The following is a 15118-nucleotide window of genomic DNA, read 5'->3' as shown; positions in this document are numbered from 1 at the left end:
GATATTTCGGATTTACTGGAAATGAAGGCTTACTCCATCCTTGGTAGTTTTGCTACACCCAGCAGCCACACACCTTGTCGGCATGGCCGAAAATCGGGTGTTATTTCTCCTCGATTCCGAACGAAACACCAGAAAAACTTTCAGTGCCGCAATGTATATGTACATGTATTATGATGCACGCCGCAATGCCGGTGCCCCCGCAGCGCGGCAAGTCTCTGCCTCCACTCACGTCATACCCCTCGCGAAGTTTTATGTTAATGAAGCTTCCCTTTGTGGGGCGGAGTAGTTTGACCAAACATGTTTACAAATTATTTTCCCCCATTTATCTTAGAAAATAAACACCGCCATACACAAAATATTGTTAAGAACATCATCCTTTATTGATTTAAGCAAAAAAAATGCAATCAAAATTTTATTTCATGTTCCCTGGCTTTTTGAGTATACATTTTCGACAATTTATAAAGTTATATCAATGACCTAAATTTAGTCTTAAACAAACACACGAATCCCGTATTTTGGATATATCCCTAAAATTTTAATTTTGTCGTGCAAGGGGATATTCCAAGGCCTAACCTGTTAGAGCAAGAGCCAGGGGTCATTTATTTTTTTGAAATGACCAAGTGTTTAGTGGGTATTTTTGGAAAGGTTACACCTTGGGGTACTTGAATTGGCTAGTCTTATGGTTACCTGGTAGTGGACCTGGATACCAAGAGCAGATAAGTGATGTCACATAAGCAGTGATTATGACATGCAACAGCCGTCGGGTGAGTCAAATGAACTGTGTACACTGACCCGGTGGCTGTTGAATGTCGTACTCAACTATGCGCAGCACTCAGAAGAATGCAGGCCTTGTTTACATTTTGTTACCTTTTTAAATGAGTTCATATCAATAGACGAGCATTTAGAGGAGATGTTTGAGTACTATGAACAGCATGTTCGAGCATTTGATCACGCTTATGTATCGGTACGTGTTTGTTGCCTTTTGTAGACCACGGATAAATCATTAAAGACACCAACATTGCTCAACTGTGAGACACACTTAACTTGGTAATTTAACTTTCAACCTACAAACAAACACAATATGTCAAAAGTTTATTCGGTGACCGCATTGGGTTTGCTTTCAATTCTGAATCTTGTATATGCGGATTGGACGAGATTGAGGGATCGAGTTCTATAGAATTTGGTTGCCGTCTCTTTGATTTGGTAACATCCCTTCCAAGACGGTCTTCAATGCTACTTTAGAGGACCTGGGAAGCAGAAATCATTTACCCTTACGATACCAAATTCAGCAAGATTTGGCACAATATTGAAATGATCATTGTAGGTTTTTGGTTTAACGTTTAAATTCTTCAAGGATATTTGACTTTTTCTGATTCTGATTGTTACAATTATTAAAATTGTTTGAAATACACATTGAATTTTAAATAGGGAAAATGCTCAAATTCATCATAGTTTTTGTTAAAAGTGTTGAGTGTTCTTTATTATATCTCACATTTTACTTTTCAAAGTCGGATAATCAGCAGCATGAATACTGAAACATCTCAATACAGCAACCCAAATGGATAGGAAAAATACCACAAATTAAAGAAAGTGACACGTGACTGTATATAATAAGAAAGTGAACAACCACCTTCGCGACGATATGCAGAGCCAGGTAGACGACTCAAATAGGATTGGGCTCAGCGTTCCAGCGATTGAGAGACCCCTAAGCGTATCAAGGGCAGCAAGGCATCAGGCCCAGATGGTGTTTATGTGAGAATCTTGAAATCCTTCCATGACGAACTGTCTTCTGTATTTCATAGATCGTTTCAGTGGTCTCTGGACTTCTATGTAATTCCCAAAATTTGGAAAACCTTAACTCTAATACCGATTCCAAAAATACCCAAACCTACAGTAACGAATGACTTCAGACTAATTGCTCTTACATCGTCAGTTATGAAATGTTTTAAAAGTGTACTTAAGGATATTATCTTGGTTCAGACTGAGGCTTATACTGACCCTTTCCAGTTTGCCTATCGTTCGGGAGGAAGTGTGAGTGATGCCATCTTAACACTTGTGCATTACATTTATGAGCATTTGGATACAACTCACAACTATGTCAGAACTTTGTTTGTAGACTTCTCATCGGCTTTCAGTACAATTCAGCCTCATTTATTGACTGACAAATTGAATAGAATGTGTGTCAATCCTCATATCTCTTTGTGCATTAACAGTTTTTTTTTTAACTGCTCGAATCCCAAGGGTTTTATTTACGAACTCGGTTTCTGATACAATCCATATTAGTGTGTTGTGCCAAGCGTTATTTTCACTTTATTCTACTTTTGAATGAATTCGAACGTAAGGACATATATTTCCGAAACCTCAGGTTAGAAAAGAAAAACAAACTCGGATACAAAAGGTGACTCAAGCTTTCAAGCGGAAAAGCAAAAAAAAAAAAAAACTTTAACGAAAAAAAGGCTGTTTCGCCCGGTTGCCGAAACAGCCAATAATTTAAGCTGCAGGGAACGTACGTTTCAGCTGCACTCTCCACTGCGCATGTACGTACGACTCCTAGGGTACATACGCTACGAGGGCTGCCGATTGTACACCAATGATGCGACTCAAAAAAATATCTTTGTATTTTATGGTTTATAGGCCACCTGATTTGGACACCTTTGTTATTGTACCATTATTTAGTTCATTCACTGTATATTTGTCGAAGAAATGTTTCAAATATTTTCTGAGAACTTAGAAACATTGATTTCTTGAAAGAACTGTGTTTTCTCGGGTATCTTTTGTTTCCATCTAGGACCATTTTGAGCATAATTTCAGAGGTGTCCCCAACATTCATACTTAGAGGGGATTATCAAGTATTCACAGTATTGAACCATTTTTTAAAGATTTGTTTTATCTCTTGATTGACCACATTTAATATTGTCCAAAAACGAACACTGTTTTTTTGTCGGATTTGATTAAAAGTTTGTGTGTAAAATGTCGACTTCAAACACTTAAAATAACGCTAAATGCTGGAATGTTTTATTACCGATATTCCAAATTTTGCTTCATAAAATCGAACTCACACTTTAGGTTTTAGCCCCATTTTGCATTTTGTTGCTCTCAAAACATATTGAGTACGAATTAAACTTAGAACTCAGAAAATCAGTCAGGATTGTTTAGATCTGGTACCACGCTTTGCGAGCAATCAAAAAACACTAAAAGAATACTGTTTAGTCGGCTTTGAAAATTGCTCATTTTACCAAAACAATAAAATCTGGTGAAAATAAATCTATTGTATGCCAAAAATTGCCACGTAAGGTTTTATATTCAGTATTTTTTGCCTTGAAACAACTTTAAATGTCTAGAAATCTTAAGAAAAATGGTGACAAAAAAAGGATCGAAACTCAGAATTGTTTGGCACCTGAGCAACCACTTCACAGGGTAAAAATAACCAGATCTAATTTTTCCTAGACGTGAATTCTAGCCATAGCATTTGAGGGGCTTGTTTAATACAGTACATGTTATTTAAAGTAAAAAAATTAATGTATTAAAGGTAACAAAGTTGTTTAAAATGCGCGCTTAAAAAAAAAAACAGTCAAATTTGGCATCTAGCAAAGGAATGAGGATTAGAGAAAATGGGGGAGGGGGTGTCAACGATTCCCAGTGTTTACGAAGATGTGTGATTGAGTTTGTTTCTGCATTCAATAGGGGACGTTGAACAATATAGAGGACAATGGGGTCCCCAATTCCCGAGTGGTCCCCAATTTTGATTCGTGCATGTACAAAACAACAGGGAGTCCCCGATTGCAGGCAAATACACACTTGTCTGCATGTGCGTGTTTATTGTTTAAATCGAGGAAACACAGGTGCAACATCATCAATTAATTCGGGCGTTTCATTATGCAGTGCGCCACCAAGAGTTTGCCACGGAGAGTCCATTTTTCAAGTTTTCAGTCGACAAAACACGGCCCGAGTGTGAACGAGTGTCAGTAGAAAACTTGAGCTGACTTGTTTAGGATAGGGGCATAGCGTGCTGCCTTACATAACAAAACACCTTATTGATAAACAGAAAAGACAAGGGCAAACAGATACTCGAGTCATACGCTTACGAAACTACTTACCGGACAATCTAACAATTTCAAATAGCCCGCGCTGCGAATTTGTCGACCATCTCCCACAAGGCACTGGGGAAAATGAACTCTCCGTGGCGCACTGCATCGTGAAACGCCCGAACTGAGGACAGGCCGGAACCAAATCGAGGACGACCTCGATTAGAAAACGTATACAAACCTATGAGAGCTGATGTAAAGTATCAACATTTTAGAGTATAAACGTTTAGAGTATAAGCAACGGAAATGGGAAGAGGAACAAAAGAAAATCCTCGATTTACACCATAAACGAACGTATGTTGGTGGATGCTGTATCTTTGACTCTTATTTGATAATGACTCCATCCAAGAGAGACGTTTACAGTATATTCAGTTCCACGGTCACGTAATTTTACCTTTTTCGGAAAAAAACCCACCCGGGATACATTGACCTTTCAATTGGAATAACATTTGCAAATGGTATGATTCTTATTTAATATTTAGATAGAGTGTATGTCGGTTCCCCGTCCCTCCTATTGCCTCCTATATTAGGAAGTGTCCTCCTATTGCATGCAAGTTATATGGAGGACGTACATATAATTTAAAGACCAGAACGGTAATGTTTGCGCGGAACCAGCCTATTGCAAAATGGCAATAGGCCGCGAATATGCAATTTCTGAGGTGAGATGCTTCGATTTCCGCTGAAGTCGAAAGTGTCTCGGGCAACTATCAATAAAGAGAGGGCGTTATTTTAAGTACTTCAAACATATTGTAGCGTGGTCAGGTGCATGCCGCAGCGAGACAAACAAATAACTTGTAGAGATAGAAAATGTTTAGGCTTCAAGTAAATACATGTATTAAGAAAGATTGGATCCGTCTACTTATTTCTACTAACTATTACTAATTACTTCTAATTTTAGGGGCAACTACGATTTAAGTTCTTCTAATTAAAGTACTGAATAAAGGAATTTGTTGTAGAAATAAATGCAAGGAAAACAACTTATTATGAGAAATTACAAAGGGCGGGGCTCGGTGATGGTCACAGTGAGTGGGGTAGCTCATGGTAAAAGCACCATGACTCTGCTCCCAACCCAGGGAGATTTAATTAAGTTGTCATGCACTACAACTTACGTGGTCATTACATCAAGGCCTTTCCTTGCCATGCCCAGGAAAAATTTGTGCAGCTCTCCATACAGACAACCTATCCCTGGCACAGCACCAGGCAGACTGAAGCACACATGGCTATAGTTCAAATTCCATGCACATGGGGCTTACAATAGAATTATGCAAATAAGATGCTGCATGCCTGGCTGGACTGATACACACTCAGCTCAGGGGGTGTGATGGATGAGAGGGGCAGGCTAAACCAAAAAAAAAAGGTGGGAGGAATGTAATGGTAAAGGCCTATTTCATTACAATATGCCGTTGAAATGCTTGGCGATTTTGCCACTGTTTGTGATAAGTTTTTAGATAACGTTGTGTTGGGCCAAAAAAAGTCTCCGGTTTCTGGTATGGAGCTTGCCCAAAAAGTGGTGCGGCGACGCGGCTTTTTTTTTTACACGATTTTTTTGCTTCAAATGTCAGCTGATGACTGCAAATGGTGCCCGACTAAACTTAGTGCAAATCTATGGGAGTCCAGAGAGTCCACATAAAGCTTATTCTCGACCATAACCCAATCTAAAAACACATTAAAATTATGCAGCAGCAGGATTCCGCCCCAGGCCCTTTTAGGGTTAAGGCATGCGCAATATTAGCAATGAGTCCGTATTTAATGGTCCTAAATTCACATTACACATGCAAGCACCGCCGTATTTTGCGCCACATCTCATAGCACGCCCCACACGAAGGCCAATCTCAATATTTCTCGTAATTCGTAATTTAGGAGATTTCTAGTACTACTTGCGCGAGGCACATACCATTAACATAAATAGAGGGGTGTTTTTGCACAAAATATGAAGTACACATTGTTGAGAAAAACCGTTTTAAATTCATCACTCTTAACTTGTTTTTACTTTTTGACCAAAAAGTTTTTATGAATGTGAATAAATATGTGCTTGACCGGTATTAAACAAGTACGTTTAATGCCGTCTAGCGGCCTAGCCGTGCACAATGAGCACGCCTTGGGCTCGGACCTTTATCTGCGCTGCGTCCAGGCCCGAATCCAGTTGAAAAGTACTTGTTTAAAACTGGCCAGACACTATTTTCCCTTATTTAAATCGACACAAACATGCATGCTTTGTTTTTTTCATCACATGTTACTTGTGACTGGACTTGTAGCAGGACTTGTGATTTCGTTTTGACTGGACTTCTGTTGGTCTCGACTTCGACACTAATTGCGGGAGTGTATGGGTGTGAAGGGAAGCTGAATCTCCCACTCAAACACCTGAACAGGGGTAACCAAAGTCGAGTAATCAGAGGAGCATCTGCTATAATATTATTTGTAGGGCAGGCTAATAGTAGGCCATCCAAATGTGGAAAAGATCTGTAGAAAAATAATTTCACGGATTCTTTTGGTAATAGCTGACAGCCATGCTAGATCAATTCTTCGAACCATAAAAAAACAAGATGTGGATTGATGCCATCGTTAACTTTGACCCTAAATATACCTAATTTCCATTAATCGTTAATACCTGCCGTGTAACATATTTTCCCCCATATTTGGGTATATTTTTTATTTTTTATTTTGATAAAATTTAGATTTGGTGATTCTACTTACACATCCTCACTTGAATAACATTTTCTAAAGCGACTGTGACTAAAGTGACTGAATAATGATGAGGACATAGTAATGATCTTAAATGGACACGGACTAGATCATTTTGAATGGGGGTACCATCGTGAAATTTGCCGACGGACCGTCACGCAAAATGAGTGTAATTGATAATTTCCGCCCAAACTATCACTTTAACTCCATTTCTAATTTTCTCCACAAATATATGAATGGTTAATAATGTTGATTACTTTGAATGGATTTCATTTAAGTTCAACTTCAAAGGTGAATCTTAAAAATTTGGCACTATCATACGGAACAGATTTTGACATTTGCTCGTCGCGAAACTTCGCAAAGGGTACGTGTGCGCACACCTTGTTCTGGCCCGTTTCCTGATCCCAGACTTGTCGGGGGGGGGGGTCTTTAAATCCTTAGGAGGACCTTTTTATATGCGAGCGCGGAGCTCGAAGCCCTGGAGGTGTAAGGCCCAGGGCCCCGGGGAACTTTTTGGATTTTAGATGCTCTTTGTTGCAATCGGAGCCATTTCCTGGCCACTTTCCCCGGACTTTTTGAATGAAATGTGTTCGTGTTAGGGAGATAGGGGTGGGCCGTCAAAGTTGATATATTACATCTCAAACATCACATCAAAACTGTAGCTTGACTCTCTTTCCAGATTTTCCCTCTTCAGCTTGATCCATGATTTGGTGTCGTCAAAAAAGTAAAATTCAGATCAATTCGTATTGCCTACGAGCGAGCTCGTGCTTGTGTTTTGCAAAGCAGTAGCTGTCAACCACTGTATGTGAGGCAACCTCGCGCGGCAGCTCGTGCCGACATGACATAATCAGTCTTACAAAATGGGCCGGGAAACAATCTAATGACAGAACGACAATCTATTGCCATGGGTTGCAGAACCGGAATTTTAGCTGCGCTGGGTTTTGAGCAGCACGGTTTATTATTCATTTTCTCCATTTTCTTCTTTCCTCTTCCTTTCCCCTTCCTTCTCCATTCTTCATTTTCTATTTTGCCGAAAGCACCATGATTTTGCCGACAAAACTGACTAATGGAGGGAGGGGGGGGGGGCTGGGCTGGGGTGACGCCCCCCCCCCAGCGACGCCCATGAAAATGGCTACTAATATACACAAACTTTGCGCTCGTTTACCTTGTCTCCAGATATCTTTAAGAAGCCTTGCCAAACCTCAGAATTGATGAGCTTCAAGTTAAACAAGTTGATTAATGGCACAGTTACCCTATTAAAACCTTTGAACAATGATAACGTTATGATATTTAGACCAGCAAAACAAAAACTGGGGGGGGGGGGAGACACGAGGTGTCTGTTATTTGATCTTATAAATAGTGAAGAGTTGCCTAACGTGGGAAACTTTAAAACTTTTAGGAAATTTCCAAAATTATTAGTAACTATATCATTTTTATTTTATTTCCTTCATTTTTTTTTTTGGGGGGGGGGTCCTTGGACTTTTTCAAGTCTCCCACGTTAAGTGATCCTTCGCCTAATTTATGCCCAGTTTACGGACAGCCAGCTCGTTTTTCCCCGTTGTTTTTTTGCTGAGCTAAATATCACAATGTTATCATTGCTTACATGGTTTTCCATTAGGTTTTAATATAGTAATTGCGCCAGTAAGCAGCTTGGTGAATTTGAAGCTCATCAGTACTGAGTCTTCAGTTTTGGCAAGACCACTTTAGGATATGTCGAGACAAGATAAATGCGAGCACTTTTGGGTATAATAGTAGCCATTTTATTTGATCGCCACTATGTCCTCATAATGATTCAGTCACTTATATGCTTCATAAATGTTATTTAAGTAAGGGTGTGCAAGTACAGTCACCACAATAAACTTTCAAAAAAATAAATAAAGAATGGACCCAAATATGGAAATAAATATATAACACGGCAGGGATTAACAATTTATGCAAATTAGGTATACAAAAGTAAAGTAAAGTAAAGTAAAGAGGACGAAGCTGCACTCTCAAAAAGATATGTAAAACATGATTAAGTTAAAATTGTTATGTAAAATAATACACAATTTTGGTAAAATTTGCCGGAAATAAAGTACCCCGAAAACATGTAAATTGAAAAATACATATTGAATAAGTAAAGCAGTCAGTTTACCTGAATTGTGTAAAAACGTACTGCAACTAGGTTAAACGTACTAAAGACAAGGTAAAAATGTACACGCGGTGACGCGATGCAGCTAGCACAGCACAGCATAAGTGATAGTCTAGGGGCTAGACGTTGTTATGGTTTGATACGCGATAACCCGCCGCCGCGAGAGGGCGCTATCACGACCAACCAATATCGCCCACGGACTTGTCAGAATAACGTCTACGGAATTTGCTGAAAGCTCCCCCTTAAATGGGGGAAACTGGTGCGCATGCGCGACTTCTGCAGGCAACTACGGTCCATTTTCGGTCCTACACATACAACACATAATACAAGAGCTGACCAGTGAAGTTGCACAAGGCCTTGCTGCAACTTTTTTTCTGCACTGGAAATATTTGAGTTTGCTTCGGAACTACTATAATATTTTTTTTTTGCGCGCTGCATATATTAGGCCAAACATGTGGGCGTGCATTACACCTCCAAGACCAGATTCCTCAGACGTTGTTCTGACAAGTCCGTGGGCGATTTTGGGCGGTCGCGATAGCGCCCTCTTGCAGCGGCGGGTTATCGCGGCGGCGGGTTTTCGCCTATCAAACCATAACAACGTCTAGTCCCTAGACTACATAAGTGAAAATGCAGTACACCGTGACGTCTGTAACAACGAGGGGATGTGCCACAGCTAATTTCGGTTTTTGAAAGTAACATTTTCTAAAGCTCTTGTGATTGTTATACCGTCCCCAAGCCCCAGAAATGCCTGGACACTTTGTACGTTAAAAAAACCCAGGATATTCTTAATATTAGTAGTGTTTAATTCGGCCACTGCGCGTATTATACAACTCGTATGTGAACCAACTTGTAGCGAGACATGTCGTACGCGGGCCAACTCGTACGCCAGCCAACTCGTATGCCGGTCAAAGTTAGCCAATTTAAAGAAATTGAACGATACACAGTTCCCAGTACATAGTTAAGAATCGTCGACCACATATAATTTGGTGTACGAGTTTAAGTCAGTGTACGAGTTGGACCGCGTACGAATTTGTCCACGTACCCGTTGTGCAAAGAATGTTGCAACCTGACGCTGTTTTTTCCTTCATATATCACCTCAATGAAGGTCAGTCATTGCAAAAATGATGATAAGACATATTAATCTGGGACTGATAAACATTACCAATTTTGTTTTCTAGACTCTCCATAGACTTTGTATACAACCACTGAAGTAGCGTCAGGTTGCAACATTCTTTCCCGAGTTGTCCTGTGTACGAGTTGGTCGCGTACGAGTTGGTTTGCGTACGAGTTGACCTGTATTCGGCATATGTACACAGTTCGGGAAGGGAATATATAAAATTAAAATGAAACAGATCGTCTTTTATTATAATTTTACATTATAATATAGTATTGTTTCACCTGAAAGTTATGTAAAGTTTACTTAATTGTCTTTTACCAAATAAATGTGTACACATATTTACACATACATCAAGTAAACTTTTACACAACTGTCAAGTCAGTCTTTTACCCAACACGCATTATGTAACTTTTTACACAATTGCAAGCGAGTTCGTATATTACATACGAAACATGGTTAAATTGTACACCACTTGTGTAGTTTTTTTTTCTGAGAGTGTGTGTTAACAGGAACGGAGTGCCCATCTCTCTTTTGTTAGCGATTTGGCCAGACTCGAGTCCATGAAATGCTGTTGTGGGGGATCGCCACACCTCCTCCACGGCGAGTCTGTTACCTTCCCAGCATTGAATAATGCCGGTACCCAATTAACACCTGGGTTGAGAGGAGTTATTGGTGTAGAGCGCCTTACTCAAGGGCACAACACGCATGGCCACATCAGGGCTCGAACCCACAACCTCACGATCATGAATCATGTGCTCCACCGTTAGACCACACGTTTCCATTAGGTATATTTGGGTCAACATTAATGGCGGCACTTACCTACATCTGTTCTCTATCCTTTGACTTACTGATCTGGCATAGTTGCCTGCTATTAACAACCATTGTGTTAAGTTTAAAGTGTAATATTCCATTTTGGCTGGTCCACAATAAGGAAAACAACTCAGCTATGAATGAAAGTGATAATAAAGGAAGAGCCCCACTCCCTCATCAACTAGAGATTGGTCTCTTTTCCTGAATCCTTCCTACAAGTAATGAATGAAAGTGGAAGGCAGTGGCAACAGCTCGTGTGCATGGTAGTGGTATACAAGTGAACAACATCATCAGGCCAAGTATTGATACATTTGTTAAGACAACCAATCCGCATATATTGAGGCCCACTGAGTGTAATGCCTATCGAAACTCAGATTTGAAAGACTGCTTGATAAATGAATCCACATACTCAAAAAAGACAGACATAAGCCTACATCAACATAATTTACACAATAAGTCACTAAAGTTTCATTTAAAAGTAATTAAAACGATTGGTTTATGATGCGTTAGAAAACCTGACCATTGGTTACAAGGTTAATGATTAAAAGGTTAAGTATACTGAATGTATAAAAAAAAAGATTGTCCATTGTGGCTCAATCATTGGCAATCGGAGATGCAGATAATAAGCCACAACCCATTAATCGTCTCCTGACATATTTAATTAAAAAACGTTCAATCAGCAACAAACTGAAACTTTCCACATCGAATAAAAGAGGCTGATAGCGGGTAGGATGCCACACGAAAGATCAGTGTGCTAACAGGAACACCTTGGAGTTGTTGCATTATAGCGAAGCATGAGTGCATTTGACATACTATCAGCTCAGAAACGCTGTGATGGTTAACTGATCCTATAAACTTTAATGCGATCATGGCCACTGTTTCAGATTCTCAGAATTGTTTTCAGTAAACTCAAACTGTACATGTTAAGTACACGTGTAAGTCGTCATCAGTGTATCCAGAACTGTGGCTTTTGTAGAAACTAATACATGTATATAGACTGATCCCGATTTGCCCTCGTTGTGATACGACTCACTGATTTGTGTTACCCTCTCTAATGAGCAACAGTACCTCTCTCCAGTACCTCTCTGCTATAAGCCTACAAAAAACTGCTTCCCACAAGACTGTCCAACCAGAATCAGAATCACAATTTAATGTTAACCATGAATGCATCCGATGAACACAATGAGGAACCATCTGGAGGGAACTGGGTCTGTCAGATCATGGCAGCCGAAGGAGTTATTGGCGTCCTAGGAAACCTTTTAGTGTGCTACGTCATCCTACGTGTCAAATTCTTACACAACATGACAAACTACCTGCTGGTGAATTTGGCTGTTGCTGATATGTTGCTGTGTGTTCAAGTATTCCTGTATTATCTAACATCAGACTGTAAGCTTATTGCTTTTGCTCCAGTAAACAACGGCGTGAGAGACTTGTTCTGTCGACTTCTAGAATCAAAGTATTTAGCCTTTGCATTGACCAATGCCTCTGCCTACAATCTCTGTGTAGTTACATTGGAGAGGTACATTGCCATAGTACACCCTCTACACTACGCGAGGAAACTCACAACAGCACGGATGGTTACTTTGATCGCTGTGACGTGGGTGATATCATTTTTGTTATCTGTGCCTCTTCTATTCACAATAGAGCCAAGCAATGACCCAAATCAGATTTGCTCAATCAAATATCCTCACCGCGTATTCGTAATTCTAATCAGCATATTTACATTTCTCTTCTCATATTTGCTACCCCTAACATTGATGAGTTTGGCCTATTATAAGATGCAGGTCACTCTCAAACGACAAGCCAAAGCCCTGAACCTGCAATATGCAAGGGCAGCAGCCTATGATCTTGTGATTGCTAGACAGAACCTGGTCAGCATGCTTAAAACTGTCTTGGGAGCTCTCATTGTCTTATGGACAATGGATAATTTAGCTGTTCTTTTCTGCTTGCAACCAACTGACGAGGCTCAGTTCTTGTTCTGTGGATCGAAGGTCTTTTATTATACCAGAGTGTTTTCTAATTTACTGTTTAATTTCAATTCAGTCATCAATCCAATCATCTATGAGTTTAAATACAAGAAATTCAGGCAAGGTCTTAAGGTAGCTTTCTGCTGCTGCTCCAAAAGGCATGGTGGTAACAGAGTTGGCGTTGAGATGGCACCATTATGACTTTTAATGAATGGTTTATCTTGCTATGTGGCAGTGTAGGGAGACTATTTAACAGGTGTCATATTATGGTGCTTCTAGGCAAACGATTCCTTCAATATCGAACCTTCGTCCATTTCACGGAGAGATTCAGCAGTGAACTAAGCAAAAAGCGTGTTAACCATAGATTGAGGAGGAATTGTCCGCATGGACTGTACGTACTATACGTGCAAAAAAAGTCATACATTTGATCCCAAATAAACCTGTCGTTTACCGATGAGATTGAACCAAAATTTCTGATCATGTTAACAAGGATGAAACATATTTTGGAGCTAGTTTCATTTAAAAAATACTCACTTTCAGAATCACAATGTCGATAAAGCGTTCGAGACGGTTGTGGAAGACATGCTGGACCCGAAAACTTATGAAGGAGTGCAGGAGCACCCCAAATGTCATTGTACACCTCCTCGATTGCATTGTTATGGCGAGAAGTTTTCCTGGGACAAGCAGTACTATAGCGTTAACTCGCAAAGTTGGTGCAGAGAAACAATCTGCTTTCATTCAGTAACAACTGACGTGCTTAACGGTGGAAAAATAAATACTGTAAGGTGATCAAGGGGACACATTTGTCTTTACTCCATTTATCAACAAAGACTGTATCGCAAGTGATAGCCTGAAATGCACATTTATTGCATTATATTCCACACTGATCTCCTCCTGTTTTTTTTAAGTTTTTAATCAACCGCCAAAAATCTTCTGATTCTTAATATAAAAAGTCGACCTAGTGCAGGATACGCCACTAAGAATCAGCCTATAATTACCATCATGGGCGTCGTCATGTTTTTTTTTTTTTCCAGAGGGGGGCAAAGCACATTATCCCCCCAAACCCCTGTACTATTCATCAACTTCCGATTAATTAAAGCTTAATTTCCATCTTTTCTTACATTTATGAAATGGAAGGAAATAGCGCACCCCGGATTTGTGTGCGTTTGTTTATAGTGTAAATGGAGAACACACATGCAACATCATCCGTGAACCGAGGACATAAACCAAATCGATGACGATCTCGATTGGAAAACGTGTGCAAAACCAATGAGAGCTGTTGCAAAAAAGAGTACAATAAGGGAAGAGGCAAACACAAACCCTCCATTTACACCATTAACAAACGGGTGTGGGTGTGTGTATGTTGGGGGGGGGGACAATACACGTGGCAATTTCGGAGAAAAATAATTTGTCCCTAATTGACTTTAAGAGAGCTGTTCATGATAACATGCACTGTACAGGGTGTCCCAATAATTGTCCCTCTGGAGGGTGTAAATGAATATCTTATTAATGTAACCCTAGTCAATTTTCATCTGCTCCTTTCCAAGTTTTACAATACAGGTTTTCCCACAAATAAATGTCACTCCAAGCAGAATTTGACCCCCCCCCCACGCAAAAAACATAAACAAGGGAGTGTCTGAAACACCTGTTATAACAGTTCAAAATGATTAAGGACATTAAGGCAGGGGCTGGCCTGAGAAAACAGAAACACACTGTGCACGCTCTAACTGTATGTGTTGTCAAACTTGGACTGGAGCAAAATGTACTTTTGTTACATAATGGCCTTTGTTTCAAACCACTGAACCGAATCCAAAAAAAAACGCTTTACACAAGAAAGAACAAAATGTTTGGGCTTATCAATTTTATTGAATTTGATCCCCCCCCCAAAAAAAAAAATCTGTACACCCTCTAGAGGGACATTTATGGGGTGACATCCTGCATATGTAATGGTAGTTTTTATTGTGCGCCTCAAATTGTAATAATTGTTGGCTTGGGCGCCATTTTTCATTGTTTGTTTCCTTGTCTTCTTTGACCTCCGGTTCTGTAATTGATTAATGGTATTTGGGAGGTAATCGTGATTTCATAGTATTATGTACGCACCGTGAAGTTAGCATTAAACTCTTAAAACGAAATAACAACATATGTAACTTTCAGGGGCCATCTCGAAATATTGATTCCTTCTACTCACAAAAGAAAGGAGGGGGAGCTTTGGGGTTAGAATTGAATATAACATTTGAGAGCACGAGGTGAGAGCACAAAGAGTGCAACTTTAAATCAGTGGCTGTAATATTTATCTCAACTTGAATGTTTGTACACAACGTGGAAT

General features: G+C 39.8%; 1 protein-coding gene across 1 annotated transcript; it reads left to right on the top strand.

Moving 5' to 3' along the window:
• The first annotated feature begins 11985 nt into the window (after window positions 1-11985).
• On the top strand, window positions 11986-12993 carry LOC119725988 (neuromedin-U receptor 2-like). The gene has a single exon (XM_038197609.1). It carries the CDS (start codon window positions 11986-11988, stop codon window positions 12991-12993), a length of 1008 nt encoding a protein of 335 aa, XP_038053537.1.
• Window positions 12994-15118: the final 2125 nt, after the last annotated feature.

Source organism: Patiria miniata, unplaced genomic scaffold (genome assembly GCF_015706575.1).
Source record: "Patiria miniata isolate m_02_andy unplaced genomic scaffold, ASM1570657v1 HiC_scaffold_19, whole genome shotgun sequence".
In the NCBI taxonomy this organism is placed as follows: Eukaryota; Metazoa; Echinodermata; class Asteroidea; order Valvatida; family Asterinidae; genus Patiria; species Patiria miniata.
Note: the sequence above shows the minus strand (reverse complement) of the source record. Positions and strands in the feature narration are given on the sequence as shown.

Bases quoted from the DNA above. Each gene is read 5' to 3' on its own strand.
- LOC119725988 (XM_038197609.1), top strand. From the start codon at position 11,986: ATGAATGCATCCGATGAACACAATGAGGAACCATCTGGAGGGAACTGG.